Source organism: Cetorhinus maximus, chromosome 30 (genome assembly GCF_964194155.1).
Source record: "Cetorhinus maximus chromosome 30, sCetMax3.hap1.1, whole genome shotgun sequence".
NCBI lineage: Eukaryota > Metazoa > Chordata > Chondrichthyes > Lamniformes > Cetorhinidae > Cetorhinus > Cetorhinus maximus.
Genome location: NC_135908.1, coordinates 19803878 through 19825128, shown reverse-complemented (window position 1 = coordinate 19825128; position 21251 = coordinate 19803878). Strand labels below are relative to the sequence as shown.

The window sequence follows — 21251 nt, the reverse complement described above, 5'->3', positions numbered from 1 at the left end:
TTATCCATCCGTGCCATCATAGGTCTTCCTTCTGCGCGTTTTCCAGGTGTTTTGCCTTGAATTACTTCTTTTTCCAAACACTCCCTTCCTGTTCACATCACACGTCCAAAATATGAGAGCTTCCTTGATAGCACTGCCTCAAATAAGTTCCCCTTAACACCAGGGCCAGAATTTTCCGCTTGTCAGGCAGGCGTGTGCTCGACCCGAAAGAGCGTAAAATGACGCGTGACGCGTTGGGTGAGCGCCCCAATGTCATCGCACAATATTTCGGTCAGGGATTACAGGCGGAATGTGGTTTCGATCCGTCACTGAAAATAAAAATATTTCAGACTCATTTCTAACATGTCCCTGGAGGGGACATGTTTTTTAACATCATAAAAAATTGAAGATAAAGGATTTTAAATCTTCATCTCCCTGAGGCAGCTCTGTGCCTCAGGGAGCTATTCCTGCGCGCATGCATGAAGATCCCTGCTCGCCCTTCTCCCACCCCCAACCACAGGCAGCGCTGAGCGCTGCAGCACACGTTTCACACTGGGTGGGCCTTAACTGGCCCGCCAGCGTGATATCGATGTTGTGGCCCGATCACGGGCGGCGGTCAGCTTCCCGACCGCTCCCGCTTGCTCCCGCCGAGCCCCACCGACGAAGGCAAAATCCTGGCCCAGCTTTCTTGTTTATCCACTTGGCTGTCCATGACAACACGCAATATCTATCTGAGGCCTTTCATTCCAAATACTCTTCTTTGTGTCTCATCGCTCTGCTTGATGATCCAGCTTTCACAGCCATACATTGTCACCGGCCCTCAGGGGCTTTCAGAAAGCGAGTTTTCGCTGTAATCAAGATGCTGTGGCTGCTCCATACTCTTTCAAGTGAGTTCACAATGCCATGAGCCTTGTTAACTCTAGCCTGAATTTCTTTGGTGGACTCTGCATCTTGTGTGATGAGTGACCCAAGGTAGATGAAGGCATCAACCTGCTCAAGCTGAATTCCGTTAATCAGAATCTTGTAGATTTTTCCACCCATCATCACCTTTGTCTTGTCGACATTGATCAGGAGATTGTATTTCCAGTTAACTTGATCGAGACAATCCACCACCTCCTGTAGTTCCTCCACTGAGTTAGCACGCAGAATATCATCAGCATATCAAAGATTCAAAACTCACCACTCGCCACCTGCCGTATCCCAACTTTGTACCCATCAAGTGTCTCTCTCAACTATTTATGCTTGGATGTTGAATAAATATGGTGAGAGGACACAGCTATCCAACACCCTTTTTGTCTTTGAACCCGAGAGGGTGCTGGCAACTCTGACCCTAGCTTGTTGATTATGATAAAGCTTGGCAAGCAAGTTGGTTAAATGTAGTGGGTATCCAATGTCTAACATGATCAACCAGAGTTTCTCACGTGAGACCGAATCGAATGTCTTCTCAAAATCAATAAAGCACATGTACATTAGCTGCTGATGTCCTTATAATGCGCAAAGTCCGAGGTTAGTGACTTGATCTCTGGTTCCTCTTTCATGTCAAAATTCAGGTTTCTCATCAGCCATCTCACTCTGTCTATTCCAGGGATCCAGAGCAGTGTGGGAGATCAAAGCAATTGTTCGATAATTTGTGCACTGTTTCAGGTCACCTTTCTTCGGAAGAGGGATAAAGGTAAAGTCAGTCTAGTCTTCTGGCCAATCACCGGTCTCTTACAGTGCCACATGTAATCTGTACATCCTGTTCACTTTCGATTCTCCTCCCATATTAAGTAATTCTGCTAGTATATCATCCGGGCCATGGCCTTATGGCTGGCCGGCTGATGAATTGCTGCACCTCAGCTCTAAGTGGAGACGGCTCATGTTAAACTTGGCTTTTAAATTCCGACTCACCATCATCCTTGTAATGGTACTCACAATATTCACGCTATCATGCAGCAATTTTCTTCACTTCGGTTTCATTCTTGTCAGAAGCTGACTGGATGCAATGCAGGCGAGGTTGAAACTTTCGCGAAATCAATTGAACTAGTTCAAAAAGTTTCCGTATATTGCCTTTCTGATTCTCCGCTTCTAATTCATCACACGTCATTTAGTTGTTCCTCTTAATCTTCTCGCAGCTCTCTTTAAATTTCTGTCTTTCAACCTTTGTAACAATCCACATCCTTTTTCCTCTTTGCCTCACTCTTGGCTTCAATCAGAGAAAAAGTTTAATCAGATATCCATCTCAAAGGCTGCACAAATCCCACCATTTCCTTTGCTACATCCCGGAGAACAATTTTTGTGGCTTGCCAAAGCTGTTCTGGTGTTCTCGTCAGCTGCCATCTGTAGAGCTTTGAATCTGTTGGTGATTTCCACTGCATACTGTGCTGCCTTATCATCCTTAAGCTGATCTAAATTCAGTCGTGTCATTAAAACCTGTTTTTTCCTTCTGCCCACTCTGACCTCCATGTCGCCACCAACAAATGATGATCAGTGTCACAGTTTGCTCCTAGATATGTCTTACAATTCTTTATTTGGGATCTTGATCATTTTGCTACTGCAATGTAATCAATTTGATTCTTAGTTTGTCCATTTGGTGAGGTCCAGGTATACAACTTTCTTTGATGATGCTTAAACCATTTGTTAGCCAGAACCAAATCATGAAATCCCAAAGGCATTCTCCAGCTTTATTAGTCTCTCCTAATCCAAATAGGCCAATTGCTGTCTGGGCCCTGTCCGTAACCCACACACCAACTTTTGCATTGAAGTCACCCATACCTAACAAAATGTCTTTTTTTTTTGGAGTTTGTTTTATCACCTTTAACACGTTATGATAAATTGTCACAGCATCTTCTTCTGCAGCAATCAATGTAGATCCATAAGCTTAAATCAGTGATGTCTCTTGGTTTTGCATTAAGGCGCACTACTATGACCCCTATCACTGATTGGTTCATATCTGATTAGGGGTCCAGCCAAGCTCTTGTGTATCCATTCTGCTACTCCATACAGGCTGCACACATCTTCTCCAGAGTAAACTACGGTGTGTCCTTCCAGTTTTATGAAGTGACCTTGACCTTCCCAGCGCACTTCTGCTGCTTGTAAGCAACTGTACTTTGTCAAGCCGAAGGATGTTACGCACATTCCATGTTCCAACACTGAACTTCTTATGAAGTTGAACTGACGCCAGGTGATCACTTTCCTGGCCTTTGATACTGATAATAGTGTTCCCTTTGCTTTTCTTCCAATAGCACATTTTCTGACCCTGTCCAGGTTACTCAATGGGGGACATTGACCTTGGTTCACTGGCTGTATTAAACGCTAGTTAGGCCACAGCTGGAGACTGTGTGCAGTTCTGGTCGCCACACTATAGGAAGGATGTGATTGCACTGGAGAGGGTGCAGAGGGGATTCACCAGGATGTTGCCTGGGCTGGAGTGTTTCAGCTATGAAGAGAGACTGGATAGGCTAGGGTTGTTTTCCTTAGAGCAGGGAAGGTTGAGGGATGACCTGATAGAGGTAGACAAAATTATGAGGGGCATAGATAGGAAGAAACTTTTCCCCTTAACAGAGGTGTCAATAACCAGGGGGCATAGGTTTAAGGTACGGGGCAGGAGGTTTAGAGGGGATTTGAGGAAAAAGATTTTCACCCAGAGGGTGGCTGGAATCTGAAACTCACTGCCTGAGGGAGTGGTAGAGGCAGGAGCCCTCACAACATTTAAGAAGTATTTAGATGAGCATTTGAAACGCCATAGCATACAGGGCTACAGGCCAAGTGCTGGAAAATGGGATTAGAATAGATAGGTGCTTGATGGCCAGCGCAGACACGATGGGCTGATGGAGCCTTTTTCTGTGCTGTATAACTCTATGACACCCAAGCCAGTATGAAATCTGTTTTGCATCTATTGTCCATTACACTGTTTGGCTAAATAAGATAGTAGGACCCCTCGTCTTTCCACCTTGCAGTGGGGAAGCCATTCTCCAGTTGCACTGGATATCTGCCTTGCCACAGGTTGGCAGTTGCCACTTTAACTGTGGTGATCCACCCAGCCAGCAGCCAGAAGGAGCGACAGTCGCCCATGTCTTCACACATTAACCCCTTCAAAATCCAACCCACAACTCAACATGGTGAAGGGGTGAACAACTAGAAGTAAGGGATTGTTTGTTGAAGCTATGCCACCAGTGGTGAAAGTCTTGACTGGAGTACCACCTAGGGCAGGTGGGCAGGTTAACCAGGAACACCAAAAATAGCTGTAGCATTGCCCAATGGGAATTCCTGACATCAAGTTGCAGTAATGTCATCAAGCTGTCTAAGTAGCCAATCACGTTAAATCACTTTCACAGACAGCAAACCAGGAAATGAAAGGCAATAATTAAACAACTTTTTAAAAAGTTTACAGAGTGCGAAATAAAGATTGGAACATACATGTGGTGTTATGGAGAAGGTCAAATGTCATGAACAAACTTGTATACCAAAAAAATTCATAATGAAGAAACAATAATGTTCTAATATTTTTTCAGGGCCAGATTGGATGTCCAGCAATGATTACCACTCAGATTGCCGTTAAAAACCCAGTTCTAATTCGTAGACAAAGGCTTAACTTTTTACGGAGTTTTTACAGAGTTCCTAATAGCAATGTTGGAGTGGAAAAAGAGAAGCTCTTGTCAAATCAACTGATTTCATTGATTGTTGACTTGAGGCTGCAGGGGTTCGGAGGTCGCAGTCCACAGAACAGCTTGTGGCAAAGCAGTGATGAAATTGTGGTTTGATTCGGAGGGATAATCATGGCAATCTCTGACAGTTCTGCAAATTCCTGACCATTAGTGAATCTGCTTCTGCTGCCCTTTCGGGCAGTGCATTTCAGGTCATAACAACTCACTTTGAAATAAAACTCAGAGAATGTTTGATTTTCAACTTGAGCCACATTTGTACCAAAGCAATAGGGAATTACAATCTAACTAAAGGGTAACATTAAGGAATCACTGGTCTGGGCAAAAGAAAAACATCAGCTTTCAGGCCGGTTTTTAAAATCGTACTTAAATTTATATATTATTTAGTGCCGAGAGTCTTACATTAGACGGTATTGTGCTTGGGCATAAGAACATAAGAAATAGGAACAGGAGTAGACCATTCGGCCCCTCGAGCCTGCTCTGCCATTCAATAAGATCATGGTTGATCTTCTTGTGTTTCGATTTCCACATTCCCATCTAACCCCGATAACCTTTGATTCCCTTGCCTCACAAGAATCTATCTCCCTCTGCCTTAAAAATATTCAATGACCCCACCTCCACCGCCTGAGGCAGAGAATTCCAAAGTCACACAACCCTCAGAGAAAAAATTTCTCCTCATCTCTGTCCTAAAACGGCAACCCCTAATTTTAAAACAGTGCCCCCTAGTTCTGGACTCACCCACAAAAGGAAACATCCTTTCAACATCCACCTTGTCAAGGCTGTTCAGGATCTTGTATACTTCAATCAAATCACCCCTCACTCTTCTAAACTGCAATGGAAACAAGCCCAGTCTGTCCAACCTTTCCTCATAAGACAACCCACTCATTCCAGTATCAATCCAGTAAACCTCCTTTGAACCGCCTCCAATGCATTACATCCTTCATTAAATAAAGAGGCCAAAACTGCACACAGCCTTCGAAGTGCGGTCTCACCAATGCCCTGTATAACTGAAGTATAACATCCTTACTTTTATGTTCAATCCCTCTCGTAAAGGATAGCATTCCATTAGCCTTCTTAATTACTTGCTGTACCTGCATACTAACTTTTTGTGACTCGTGTACTAGAACACCCAGATCCGTCTGCACCTCAGAATTATGCAGCCGTTCTCCATTTAAGTAATACTCTACTTTTTTGTTCTTCCTGCCAAAGGGAACAACTTCACATTTTCCCACGTTAAACTCCATTTGCCAGAACTTTGCCCACTCACTCAACCTATCTATACAGGAACTTAGAAACCAGGAGCAGGGGTAAGCCATTCAGCCCTTCGAGCCTTCTCTGCCATTCAATATGATCATGGCTGATCCTCTATCTCAACGCCATATTCCCACTTGCTCTCCATACCCCTTGATGCCACTAATATCGATAAATTTATCAATTTCTTTCCTGAATATACTCAGTGACCCAGCCTCCACAGCTTCTGTGGTAGAAACACCCTCTGAGTGAAGAAATCTTTCCTCATCTCAGTCCTAAATGGCCTGCTCCATATTCTGAGGCTGTTGCCCCTGATTCTGGACTCCCCAACCAGGGGAAACATCCTCCCTGCATCCAGTCTGTCCAGCCCTTTTAGAATTTTATACGTTTCAATCAGATCTCCTCTCATTCTTCTAAACTCTAGTGAATATAGGCCCAGTCGAACCAATCTCTCCTCATACAACAGTCCTACCATCCCCAGTATCAGCCTAGTGAACCTTCACTGCACTCCTCTCTATGACAAGTATAACCTTTCTTAGGTAGGGAGACCAAAACTGCATACAATACTCCGGGTGTGGTCTCACCAAGGCCTTGTATAACTGCAGTAAGACATGCCTACTTCTGAACTCAAATCCTCTTGCAATGAAGGCTAACATACCATTTGCCTTCCTAATTGCTTGCTGCACCTGCCTATTTACTTTCATTGACTGGTGTACAAGGACACCCAGATCCCTTTGTACATCTGCATTTTCCAATATATCACCATTTAAATAATACTCGGCCTTTCTGTTTCTCACACCGAAGCATATAACTTCACATTTAACCACGATATACTGCATCTGCCACGCGTTTGCCCACACACAACTTGTCTAAATCGCCCTAAAGCCTCCTCCTCTCAACCCCGCCCAGTTTTGTCTTGCCAGCAAAATTAGAAATGTTGCATTTGGTTCCCTCATCCCAGTCATTTATATATATCGTGAATAACTGGGGCCCAAGCACTGATCCCTGCGGTACACCACTAGTCACCGCCTGCCACCCGGAAAAAGACCCATTTATTCCCATTCTCTGCTTCCGGTCTGTCAACCTCTTCATGTCCTCCTCAAAACACACTTTCCTACTTATCTTTGTGTCATCTGCAAATTTAGCTACAATGTCTTCACTCCCCTCATCTAAGCCATTGATGTAAATTGTAAGAAGTTGAGGCCTCAGTACAAACCCCTCAGTACATGTGACTCTACACGTCACATCCTGCCAATAAGAAAAAGACCCATTTATACATACTCTCTGCTTTTTCTGCCAGCCAGCCAATCTTCTATCCATGCTAATATGTTACCCCCTACACCATGCGTTTTATTTTCCATAATAATCTTTTATGTGGCACCTTATCAAATGCCTTCTGGAAATCCAAGTACAGTACGTCTACACGCTCCCCTTTATCCACTGCACGTTACTCCTACAAAAAACTCCATTGAATTGGTTAAACATGATTTTCCTTTCACAAAACCATGCTGACTCTTCCCTAGTGCCTTGCTAAGTGCCCAGCTATAACCTCCTTAATGATCGATTCTAATAACTTGTCCACGACAGACGCCAAGCTAACTGGCCTATAGTTTACTGTTTTCTGCCTCCCTCCCTTCTTGAATAGGGCGCGGGGGTGGGGTTATATTTGCTACTTTCCAATCTGATGGAGCCTTTCCAGAACCTGGCCAATTTTGGAAAATTAACACCGGTACATCGACTACCTCATTAGCCACCTAATTTTAAAGCACTTTTCATTTCAGTAAAACCAAAATATAAAACGAAAGCAGGTTACTTCATATAGCAGTAAACTACAGGAGACAAAACCTGTGCTAAAGTATGCTTGGGATAGGCTAGTAGTGAACTGTCAACTAAACTTGCTTCCAGTGTCAATAATTCTCTGAGGTTCTGTAGACTGGGTCACAACCCACTTTTAAAGACCAGCTCAAGAAACTCCCAGCAAAATAGATAATAAAGTACCTGGTATCCTGGAGTGACTGAGTACTGAATGCCGGCAGTGGGCTGCATGTTCTCCGATACAGCCTCGTAGACAGGGGGTGCTGGTGCTAGCACTCGATGCTGGTGTGAAAACGTTTCAGCACTGCTTGCAATCCGACGCTGCTGAGGCGCATAAACCGTTTCCTGCTCATCCAGTCGGCGCTTCATGATGTGTTCATACTCAAGGGAGCCCTATAAACCTGGAGAGAAAGCGGGACCATTAAATACACACAATATAATTGCATATTCAATTCACTGAAGTACTTTACAACATCATGAATTCATGTAGCATCTTTTACATAGAGATTTATGGAGCATCTTTTACATAGAGACACATTCCAAGCGCTTTGCAGAGGAAAATGGTCACGCCAAGGAACAAGATCGAGGTGGGGCTGGGGGCAGATGGTTTAAGGAGAGTCTTAAAAGCTACAGAAAGGCACAGTATCACAGAAAAGGGGAAGCGGCTGAGCTAACTGAATAGATGGTTTCCAGCTTAGCGATAAGGAAGTCAGTGAGCTCCTTGCACTTGTTGGAGGTGAGGATTAAGTGGACGGGGAGAAGGATTTAAAGAGATAGTAGCTAAAATAAAATGGGGGCTATCTTTGCTCTGTAGGATGAGCCTTGGGCAGTGGGACCAGCCAGATCTGGTGATTAAATGGTTAAACCAGGGCACACCAGGCCCCCTGGGTTTCTGGGAACAAGGATGGGTCTTATATTAGGGAAATCAACCAGGATGGGAGAGAATAAAGGGTTTGTTTAAAAGGCCACAAGTGCATCAAAGGTGGAGGTCGAAGGGAGGAACAGCTGCAGAAGTATTGTGGCAAATGGACAGCCAAACAAATGCAGATTCTGTTTATATCACTAGGCAAAAGGGTTCAAAGTACTTCCAGCACTAAAAAATGAAAAGCCTCTTTTGACAGCCACTGACAAGAATATCAATTTATGAGGGAGTTGAATCATAAGTAGTATCATCTTTCACAAATCCTAGAAACACTGTCTTTTTAAAACCTCCTGGCTGGAAGATCAATCCAACCCAGATGGCAGGTTGGGGCGGGTGACGCTTAAAGGAATATTCCAGCATTACCCTCAATTTCTCTTTGTTACCAGATCCATTCACATAACAATAAATGCCTAAGATAACCCTTTCCATGTGAATTGGCTTGTTCCCTTTCTGATGGCGTGATAAGGTACTGTATAAATGCGGGTTCTCTCTTTTTTAAACTATGCGGCGCAGAGCTACGATTCATAGAATACAGTGAGCAGGAGAGAAACATTTGTCTCTGCGTTCCCATTGATGGTTTGAAGTTTGACGCATGGGACCCTTGCTTGAATATAAAGGGAGCTGTAATTGCAATGAATCAGTTACTCATCCACATTTTACAAGATACAGAAATTCTTCCCCTTTGTGCCAATGAACCTTTGCATCAATGAACGAGTAAAGGAAAAAAAATGATACATTATCTTAAAAAGTTAAACACTTCACAACTGCAAGTGAATAAACGCCAAAGTAATCTATAGATTGCACCCTGCTAACACTGCTTTTGCCTCCTGTCTGAGACTGCAGGTCCTCACACACTTGCATTCCAATTGGGGTCTACTACGCAGCTTTACTGAATATGAATTTCAATGTCAGCCACAGATTTGCTTTCTCAAAAACATTTTTAAAAACCGTATGCAAATGAAGTAAAACTCTCTATAACATATTGTTTTATTTAATGACAGTCACCAACACCCAGCAACACTGCAACCCCTACCCATTACTTTCCCTCTACAGGAGGCCCAGATAGACAGGCACGGCACTCCATGCAAATATTATTTTTCCTGCATCAGATGCAGCAGCTTAAATTAAAGCCATTAAAGCTGTACAAGCTCAGCTCCCTTTATATTCAAGCAAGGGTCCCATGCGTCAAACTTCAAACCATCACAGGAGTGAAATTTCTTCTGTCGATAACAACAGTGAAAAATTCAGTCTGAGAACAAAGCAAAAGATCTTTTGCTAAAATTAGACAAGAAGAATTTCATCCTTTATTCATCCCTTTAGGGTTTAACATTTTACAGGCAAGCATTATCTCTCTCAATGAATTACAGGATACTGTTAATGCGACAGGGGTATTTCCAACAATATGCATCAACAAAAGTGTTACTGAAAGTAAATATGATAAGGAAGTGCACCCACATTACTTTTACATATACACACACAATGAAACCTGTAAATCACAGGCATCGTGGGAATTAGCATCAGCTGTCTTTGCTTTGCAAATGCCCTTATTTTCAAAATAGACATTGTATGTACATTAAAGAGTGCTTTACCCAGTGTGCACAGCAGTAAAGAAATCGCACTATCCCTGGGATTGAGCCATGCCAGCATTCAATCTCAGGCATAGAGCAGTTTCTCAGCCACGGTGCATTCTGGGTAAACAGCTCTCCATTCCACAAAATCTGTTCTTCCACAGAATCTGGTGCTGCCTCACAATGACCGATATACACTGACCTTGTAAGAATTTAGGTGCACAAAGGAATCAAGCTGAAAGGGGAAGTTGCAGTGATCCCAACTCAGAGAAAATTTCAGATACAGCAGCTTTGCAATGGACTGTGTCCTGTGTGTTAAGTCGTGACAATGCATTGTGCAGTGAAGGTTGTCCACAGTTTGGAATTTGAGAGCGTTCATGTTTTCTGAATGCCTCTTGTAAATAAGTATTTTGGTCTCTCAATCAGTGTCCGATTTTGCAGACTGTCATTTATAAAGTTGTCCCTTTTTGAAGTAACCATGTCACTTCTTTTGAAGTGTTAGAACCCACGCTTCCCCAGTCATATTGCTCATTGCAATTGAAAGTGGGAGGGTCTTAAGGGAACCGAAAAGGAAACTGCAAGGCCGCAAGGCAAAGAATTAAGCCGAGGACTTGCCCTTAGGCAGGCCATTACTACAGAACATGTAAAACGTCTGCACTGAAGTGAGGCAAAAATCTGATGTCAGCTTAAGCAGGACTGACACAGAGCAGATGGGCCCCTTACTAGGCACGCTGGCAATTCTACAGGGAAAAAACGTTCCGATCCCAGTCCTGACATGTTTCGAACTTTTCATAATTGCACTCGCTGCAGGAAGAAACAAAATGAGGAGAGGTCTCGTGCCAAAAAATAAATCAACCAAAGGTGATCATGATGTCTACAAAAATGTTAACAGACTACACAGTGCTGTCCTCTCAGAGAGTAGCACAATGAAAACAGCCAACATACTTTTTAGTACGGAAGCGAAATTCAGGAACTCCTCCAAACTAGAAGGACATTTTATGCATGAATCCATCGAACGGCAGAGCTCAACAACAACTTATTATTACTTTATAGGCGCTACACAAATATAAGTCCCAAGGTGCTTCAGAAGAGCATTCTAAAACACGACAACGAGACCCATTGAGAGATATTAAGTTAAATGACCGAAGTCTTGGTCAATGAGGTATGTTTGATGAAACATGGAAAGCAAGCAAGTGACAGACAGAGGTGTAAGGAGGGAATTCCAGAGCTTAGGGCCTAGAGAACTGAAGGCATGGCCACCGATGGTGGAGCAGTTCAAATCAAGGATGCTCAAGAAGCCAGGATTAGATGAGTGTACATATTTTAGAAGGTTGTGGGGCTAAAAAAAAGATTTCAGAGATGGGAGGGGCAAGCCCATGGAGAGATTTGGAAACAAAGATAGGAATTTTTAAAACATGACGTTGTTTGACCAGGAGTCAATGTAAGTCAGCGAGCACAAGGGCGATAAGTGAACAGGGCATGGCACAAGTTAAGACGTGGGCAGAGTTTTGGATGATCTCAAGTTTGAGGGTAGAATATGGGAGACCTGCCAGGAGTGAGTTGGAATAGTCAAATCTAGAGGTAATAAAGACACGAACAAGGATTTCAACAGCAGATGAGCAGAGACAGAGGCAAAGTTGGGTGATGTTACAGAGGTGGAAACAGATGGTCCTAGCAATGGCGTGAATATGAGTTTGGAAGCTCATCAAATATGACACCAAGATTGCGAAGAGACTAGTTTAGTCTCCGACTGTTGCCAGGGGGAGGGATGGAGCCATTACCTAGGGAACCAAGTTTGGAGCGGGGACTGAAAACATTGGTTCAGTCCTCTCAATATTTAATTGCAGGGAATTGCTGCTCATCCAACACTGAATGTCGGATAAGCAGTCTGATAATTTAGCAACAGTGGAGGAGTCAAGAGAGGAGATGATGAAGTAGAGCTAGGTGTCATCAGAGTACATGTTAAAAATTAATACTGTGCTTTCAGATGTCGCCGCTAAGGGGCAGAATGTAGAGAAATAAGAGGGGGCCAAGAACGGATCCTTGGGACACAGCAGAGATTACAGTGCAGGAGTGTGAAGAGAAGTGATTGCAAGTGATCCTCTGGCTATGATTAGATAGATAAGAATGGAACTAAGTGACAACACTAACCACACATTAGATTAGAACTTCCAAGTCTCGCAACCTGACGGCAGCAGGAATTCTATTTACATTTATATAAACTACAACATTTTTGGGTATTGGTTTTGCTGTACATTCTAACCAAGTTAAACCCTGACTAATTAGTACTGGCAGTTTTCTTGAATAGTTGCCAACTTGGCAAGTGCCTTCCACAATATGCTCCCTGCAGGACACAAGTAGAGCTTCACAACTCTACAACACTTTTCAATTTTCAGATTATCCTTGTGTTCTTCTTGCTCCCAATATAATCTCAGTTTTCTAGTGTTATTTGTTTTTCTTCAATCTTTCCCACTGGTTTCTGTTGGACAGCGTGATCTATAGTATAAAAGCAAAAAACTGCGGATGCTGGAAAGCCAAAACAAAAACAAAACTACCTGGAAAAACTCAGCAGGTCTGACAGCATCTGCGGAGAGGGACACAGTTAACGTTTCGAGTCCGTATGACTCTTCAACAGAACTAAGGAAAAATAGAAGAGGTGAAATATAAGCTGGTTTAAGGTGGGGGGTAGAGCTGGATAGAGGGCCAGTGATGGGTGGAGATAACCAAAAGATGTCATAGACAAAAGGACAAAGAGGTGTTGAAGCTGGTGATATTATCTAAGGAATGTGATAATAAAGGTACAGATAGCCCTAGTAGGGACGGGGTGGGGGGAAGGGATCGAAATAGGTTAAAAGGCAGAGATAAAACAATGGATGGAAATACATTTAAAAATAATGGAAATAGGTGGGAAAAGAAAAATCTATATAAATTATTGGAAAAAGGGGGGATCAGAAAGGGGGTGGGGATGGAGGAGAGAGTTCATGATCTAAAATTGTTGAACTCAATATTCAGTCCGGAAGGCTGTAAAGTGCCTAGTCGGAAGATGAGGTGCTGTTCCTCCAGTTTGCGTTGAGCTTCACTGGAACAATGCAGCAGGCCAAGACAAGCGGACATGTGGGCATGAGAGCAGGGTGGAGTGTTGAAATGGCAAGCGACAGGGAGGTCTGGGTCATGCTTGCGGACAGACCGAAGGTGTTCTTACAAAGCGGTCACCCAGTCTGCGTTTGGTCTCTCCAATGTAGAGGAAACCGCATTGGGAGCAGCGAATGCAGTAGACTACATTGAGGGAAATGCAAGTGAAATGCTGCTTCACTTGAAAGGGGTGTTTGGGCCCTTGGACGGTGAGGAGAGGGGAAGTAAAGGGGCACCTTCTGCGGTTGCATGGGAAGGTGCCGCGGGAGGGGGTTGAGGTGTAGGGGGTGATGGAGGAGTGGACCAGGGTGTCCCGGAGGGAACGATCCCTGCGGAATGCCGCCGGGGGGGGGTGAAGGGAAGATGTGTTTGGCGGTGGCATGTTGCACCTACCCTACCACCCCCCTGCTCTAATGATCAGCCTTTTTAGCACAACTTTTTTTATTACAAAACTTCACAAGCTTTCATCCACTTTATTTCAGTATCTTCTCTTCAAATTTCAGTTTGAAATTCTTGGCCAAGTATTTAGACTCCACACTAGGGAAGGGAAGAAAGTACATGATGATAGACTAACAGGAACTGTTCCACTCTGTTGTCAGTAAAGAATTTACTCTACATGTTCACAGCAAGTTTTACCTGCCCAAAGAGACAGCTAAGATGACAGTGAAATGTTACCTCAGGTGAATACCATGCTTTGTGATTACAGACAGGAAAACAACAAGACATCACAACATAATATGACTTGTAGAGATCAACTGGTATATCTCCACACACCTCAATGTAACTCCCACTGTGACTAGCCAAACACAAGGTTAATTGTTGTTGTTCCTGGGAGCTCATTGTGTGCAAATTGGCTGTTGCGTTTCCTACATTATAAAATTTTGAAACTATTTCATTGGTTGTGAAGTCCTTTGGGAAGTGTTATGATTGTGAAAGGCACGATATAAATGCCATTTTTTTATTCCTTCTAACTCGATTAGGGCAGGAGGTTAAGGGGGGATGTGAGGAAAATCTTTTTTACCCAGAGGGTGGTGACAGTCTGGAATGCACTGCCTGGGAGGGTGGTGGAGGTGGGTTGCCTCACATCCTTTAAAAAGTACCTGGCACGTCATAACGTTCAAGGCTATGGGCCAAGTGCTGGTAAATGGGATTAGGTAGGTAGGTCAGGTGTTTCTCACGTGTCGGTGCAGACTCGATGGGCCGAAGGGCCTCTTCTGCACTGTGATTCTGTGATTAGTTTGGTAGGAAAAACTCAATAATTGTACTGCTGCACGGATATTTCAAATGGACATAGTAAGAACATTTTACAAACTCACCATTACACTTTACTGAAATCTCAGTGACAATGCAAACTAGTTCCTAGCTGAATACTAATTATTAGGCATACTAAGTATAGATAAGTCTAAATAAATACTTCTAAAATAATTTTCCGTAGATCAGCAAGTTATTTTTTCCTGAAGCGGTACAAAATACCCATGTTCCTCTCAGGGATGCTCCATGTGTATATTACTACCTTCCATCATCAAGCACAGCACACTGCTGTGAATACAGGTCAACAGTGAACTTCCTGAGAGTCTGTTTATGTGGTCACACTGCTCCCTGTTATACATCACTAGCACTTAACACCACTTCAGGAAACCTCAGAGACAGCTGACCACATAGTAACATGTTCCACCACGGGGTACCAGAGAAATCCCTTCTTCGGAGCTGAACTACTGAGTTTTGAAATGCATAACAAAAGTAGCTTTACCAGTTATTTGTTACATTTAAACTTCAATGTATTTAGAAAACAGCTAAAACCATTAGTCAAGTTGCAATAGTAGAGAGTGAAAGCTTACTACTTTCATGCAACATCTCACTGCCCACTATTTTGACACCTGCTTATTTATAATTAGTTAATGCCTTCACTAAAACAGGAGATACAGTGGCCTATAAATGTATTCAGGATTAATATCAGCAACAGTAACTTCTGGGCTACTATGTTTTAAAATAAACAGGTTCAAATAGCAAGTTTCTATCAGAAAGCACAAAGGCTGGTGCTTGCAGTTCCCTGGGGAGAATGGTCAGTCCTTGTGCAAGTCAGCACAATCAGAGTCAGCATGGTTTTATGAAGAGTAAATCGTGTTTGACTAATTTGCTAGAGTTCTTTGAAGCTGTGACAAGCAAAGTGGATAATTGGGATCCTGTAGGTGTAGTATATCTGGACTTCCAGAAGGCCTTTGATAAGGTGCCACACAAAAGATTAATACACAAGATAAGATCACATGGAGTTAGAGGTAATATATTAGCTTGGTAGAGGATTGGCTAACCCAACAGAAAGCAGAGAGTTGGGATGAATGGGTCTCTTTCTGGGTGGCAAGCTGTAACTAGTGGGGTGCCACAGGGTTCCGTCCTTGGGCCCCAGCGAGTTACAATCTATATTAATGACTTGGATTCAGGGATAGAAAGTACTATAGCTAAATTTGCAGAAGACACCAAAATAGGTGGGAAAGTAAGTTGCAATGAAGAATGAAGAAACTTACAAATGGATATGGACAGGTTAGGTAAATGGGGCAAAACGTAGCAGATGGAGTTTAACGTGGATAAGTGTGAGGTTATCCATTTTGGTCGGAAGAATAAAAAGATGATTTATTATTTAAATGGAGAGAAACTTCAGAAAGCTTCAGTGCAGAGGGATCTGGGTGTCCTCGTGCATGAATCGCTGAAAGCTAGTATGCAGGTACAGCAGGTAATAAGGAAGGCAAATTGAATTTTGGCATTTATTGCTAAAGGAATAGAGTATAAAAATAGGGAAGCGTTGTTGCAACTGTACAAGGCATTGGTGAGACTGCACCTAGAGTACTGTGCACAGTTTTGGTCCCCTTACTTGAGGAAGGATGTAGTTGCATTGGAGGGGGTTCAGAGAAGGTTCACCAGGTTGATTCCAGAGATGCAGGGCTTGTCTTATGAGGAGAGATTGAGCAGTTTAGGCCTATACTCGCTAGAGTTTAGAAGGATCAGAGGAGATCTAATTGAGGTATAAAAGATGCTAAAGGGGATAGACAAAGTAGACATGGGGCAGATGTTTCCCCTTGTGGGGCATTCTAGAATGAGAGGCCATAGTTTTAGGCTAAGGGGTGGTAGATTTAAATCTGAGATGAGGAGGAATTACTTTTCTCAAAGGGTCGTGAATCTGTGGAATTCACTACCTCAGAGTGCAGTGGATGCCGGGACGCTGAATAAATTTAAGGAGGAGATGGACAGACTTTTAATTAGTAATGGGTTGAAAGGTTATGGGGAGAGGGCGGGAAATTGGAGTTGAGGCAGAAATGAAATCAGCCATGATCGTATTGAATGGCGGGGCAGGCTTGAGGGGCTGAATTGCCTACTCCTGCTCCTAGTTCGTATGTTCTAAGTGCAAGATCCTTTAGAGGGAAGTTGACTAAAAAGTCCCACTCTAGGCATTACCATCCACCTCACAGTGATTGGGTATATAACACACCAGCAAAGACATGGTCAATTTTGAGAGAACAGGAACAAATCTGTTCCTAAAAAAAGGTTTCTGCTGCCTAATTTTTAATAACACAAATGTTTGAGAATCAGGATTTAAATTCAGATATCACTATCACGCAGCACCTTTTAGAATTTGTCGATCATAACTTTATCAGTAACAATAATTTCTGGACAAATGTGGCTTAAAATATAGGGGTATTTCCATAAAAAGGCCTAAAATGCCCCAACCCCCATCTCACACCAAAATTGGAGAACAGCTGAAGGTAGAGAGAGGCACTCTCAACTTGACAGCCCCATAAGATCCTGCCCACACCTAAATATTTTAGGGTCCCAGCAATGTACAAGGCCCAATGCAACACAAAGGTTGGTGTTCACTGCTCATAGTGAGAGCCCTTCTCATTGTTTCTGACTTACCTTCACCAGGTAACTGCAGCAGCCTCACTAACAGCACAATGTCCTTTAACAGTACACAATAGTATCAAGTAACTCAACTTGATACATAATTACAAGTTCTTGCGAACCATTGTATGTAGAAGATTAGAACATAAGTGAACTACCGGTGCACATCAGTTCATATCTCTGGTAAACTTCCTCTTCAAAACAACACGCTTAGCTCAACATCAGCTCCTGCTCATTGGGGTGGTAGCTTTGAGATCACCGAGAATATATCTCTTTGTGTGTTTTTCTATACCATATAAATTACTACCACCAGAAAGATTAGTCGTTTCAGATTATCCTTAAGATGAGTTCAGCAAAGATAAGGGACAGGAATGCTTCAAGTAAACACTAAAAATACACACTGAATCATGGTGCCATCCCCTCCCACCTTTGGTTATCCCCTGTAAATACAAAAACGATACTTAGTGTTGACTCTTCATGTACACAATGCCTGGTAATATTTTGAAAAATCCTACATTAAATGCATTCTCACAACTTCTACATTGTAAGTTCCTATGTTTGCATTTATAATGGAAATTTCCCATGTAAACTTGTCACGTTGCAATTACACTCTCATCAATTTTGTGTCTGTCTGTACTGCACAGAACCTCCGAGCAACTCTACTTCTCTTCCGCTGCATTGCTGCAAGTTTTGCAACTTAAATATGAATACTATAGAGTCAAAATATTGTATGAAAATAAGGTCAGCAGGTATGGCTTTAAAAATGGGGACTGAGTTACACCTATTCAACCTGGTCTGTATTCTCTCTCCCAGCTTCTCTGCATCAATAAATACCCCCACTCGGCATTTGTTCAAGTATAGAGTTTCAACAATCCGTGTTGATATTCTTGGCCTCATCATCATCTCTGAAATGGAACTCTTATATGTCCTTTGACAATCTGACAAGCACCCTACATTGTGCAACATAGAGAAAGTGAACCCCAGGCTCCTCTTTAATTCCAAACTCTCCTTTTTCTTTAACAGCAACAATTCTCCACAATTCCTGATTCCATCCAAGAATCGAATATTGTTTCCATATTCTGTTTTCTTGCCAAGCATCTATCATGTACTGTGTGACAGGTATAAGGAAAAATGTTTACAGGCTGGTTGGCTGGTCTCTGACCACCAACCTCTCTCCCGCTGACTACTCTGGCCTCAATTCATGTGTAAATGGGAACAACATAATCGGGCTTAACTGTGATGGCTCCCTCGGGAAACTCTGCTGTCAAACGAAGATTGAGCACCTTAACAAGTTTCAGAAGGGCTACCACCATCCTCACATGAACCAAAGTCAGGATGATTGTACCATCTGAAGAGAACCAGAAGTAAATCACTCAGTAGCTTAACTATTGTAACATTCTCCACTTAGTAAGGAAGAATATTGTACAGTTGTTGGCACAAAGTTGAGCATACAAGTTACATTTTCTAGTTGTTAAACGCAGAAGAAGAATGTCTCTTGTAACATAGCTACTCATTTGTAGTGACACTCTATTGGCTCCTCCATTTTCATTTTTGTAATCTTCAAAACACTGGAAGGTTCCACTTCCAAAATACATCCGAGTAGCTAAAGAGCTACTTCAGCCTCAACTTGCTGCCAAGCTTCTAGTCACCTCTCCTAACATTTCCCTCTTTAGCTCATTGTCAATTTTTGTCTCCTTGTGCTCCTGTGAAGTGCCTTGGGACATTTATATTAAAGACATTATATTAGTACAAGTTGCTGTTGCAGCAATTCTATGGCTGAAGTGCAGCTTTTGATGTTTTACTTAGCATCTAGCCACCCACTCAATCCTGATGATGAGGGATGCCGAGCAACATAAAGAACACATATCAGCCATAATAAAATGGGTCTTCTTTCAGTTCCTACCCAACTAATCAAAATATTATGAAGTACAGCAATTTTAATTAATTAATTTTAGCCAGAGTGCACCAACATATCCAACATTGGGGGCTAATTGTGTGTGTCAGGCCTAATCTAATCTGGAGTCTAGAAATGGAGCAAATCAGAAGTGCTTGATACCACAAACACAAAGCATCAAGAAACTGCTAATCTCTTTGCAGAAAAACCTACAAAATACTTAAAGGGATAGATAGAGTAGATGCAGGTAAGATGGAGATGGTTGGGGAGTCTAGACCAGGGGACACAATTTCAAAATAAAGGGAAAGCCACTTAGGACTGAGATGGGGAGAAAGTTTTTTTACTCAGAGGGTTATGAATATTTTGGAATTCTCTACCTCAGAGGATTGTGGAAGCTCAGTCAATGAGTATGCTTAAAGCAGGGATTGACAGACTTCTAAACACCAATGACATAAATGGACATGGGGATGGTGAGAGGGAAAACGGCATTGAAGTGGGTGATCAGCCATGCTCGTATTGAATGGCAGAGCAGGTTCAATGGGCTGAATGGCCTACTCATATGTTTCTTTGTTCCTAAAAGAAACCAAATGGTGTTACCCAGAAATGGGACATTGTTCAAATGAATAAAACAAATGAACACAACATGCAATCTGGGAGGGCGGAAGGGAATTAAACAAAATGAGAGAAAGGAAAATGAAGGAAGGGAGGCTGAGAAAGAGAGAGACGGAGAAAGGGATTATAAACTTTTTTAAAGTGGCATGTTAGAAGTCATATTGGTGAGTTAGGTTTCAATTTTTCTTGCATGGTATATTCATACTAATTGCAGTTGATGCAAAACTGAGTAAAACATAATCTATTACATTGAAAGCTTTTTTGTGGTAATTAAATTCCTTCTTTTAACTGTTATCTTCTATTTCTTTCTCCCCCACATACTTTAATAAAAGCAAAATACTGTAGCTTCTGGAAATCTGAAATAGAAACAGAAAGTATTGAAAATACTCAACAGGTCTGGCAGTACCTATGGAGAGAGAAAAACAGAGTTAACGCTTCAAGTCAAATATGGCTCAAAAAGGTAGATGGCAAGAGAGATTAAATGACAAAGATGTCCTGGAACAAAAGGCAAAGGGAGTGGTAATGTTTGTAGAAAGAGACAAAGCGTTTGTCCAGACTCCCCTCTACCCTATTGCAGACCTTCCTTTCCCCCTCCTATTTCAATAGCATATAGCCCATCACATTTCTACCCCACTTCAATTCTGAAGAAGAGTTATATTCGACTTGAAATATTAACTTTTCTCTCTCCAGATGCTGCCAGGTCTGCTGAGTATTTCCAACACTTTCTGTTTTTATCCCTCATACTTATCTAGCTTCCTCTCAAATACATCTGTGCTATTTGCCTCAACTACTCCCTTATGGTAGCAAGTTCCACATTCTCTGGGTAAAGAAGTTTCTCCTGAATTCCTTATTGAACATATTAGTTATTTTCTTATATTTATGGGCATTAGTTTTGGATTCCCCACAAGTGGAAACATTTTCTTTATATCTACTTTAATAAATTCCTTCATAATTTTAAAGACCTCTAGTATGTTACTCTTCAGCCTTCTCTTCACACAATAACTTGTATTTATAAAGCACATTTAATGCAATAAAAATGTCCCAAAGCACTTTACAGGAGCATTGTAAAATAAAATTGAACACTGAGCCACATAAGGAGATACTAGGACAGTGGATCGATACCTTGGTCAAAGATATAGGGCTTTAAGGAGCACCTTAACGGAGGAAAGGGAAGTAGAGACACAGAGAGGTTTAGGGAGGGAGTTCCAGAGCTTAGGATCATATCAGAACACAGATTATTGCAGAGGGTTATGGGGTTGGAGGAGGTTACAGAGATAGGGAGGGATGAAGCCATGGAAGGATTTGTAAACAACGTACTAGAGAAAAGAGCTCCTCCAGCCATTCCTGATAACGTATAGCCCTTCAGTTTTAGTATTAACTTTGCAGATCTTTCTTGCACCTTCTCCAATGTCCCTGTACTCTTTTTGTAATATGGAGGACTTAATTAGTGCAGGGGTTGAGAATTTTCATGCAGTCACCCACAAACCATCATTTTGGTTTTACCCGGATCACTGTAGGGAGACGGGAGGGGACTACAGAGATCA

General features: G+C 42.4%; 1 protein-coding gene across 5 annotated transcripts in view; it reads right to left on the bottom strand.

Moving 5' to 3' along the window:
- Nucleotides 1-21251, bottom strand: part of sin3aa (SIN3 transcription regulator family member Aa) — a 126816-nt gene that overhangs the window by 84276 nt on the left and 21289 nt on the right. For all 5 annotated transcript variants that reach the window (XM_078532557.1, XM_078532558.1, XM_078532556.1 and 2 more), the window contains exon 2: nt 7872-8089. In XM_078532557.1, coding sequence (XP_078388683.1) covers nt 7872-8057 — 186 coding nt within the window. In that variant the 5' untranslated portion in view covers nt 8058-8089. The remainder of the gene's footprint in view (nt 1-7871; nt 8090-21251) is intronic.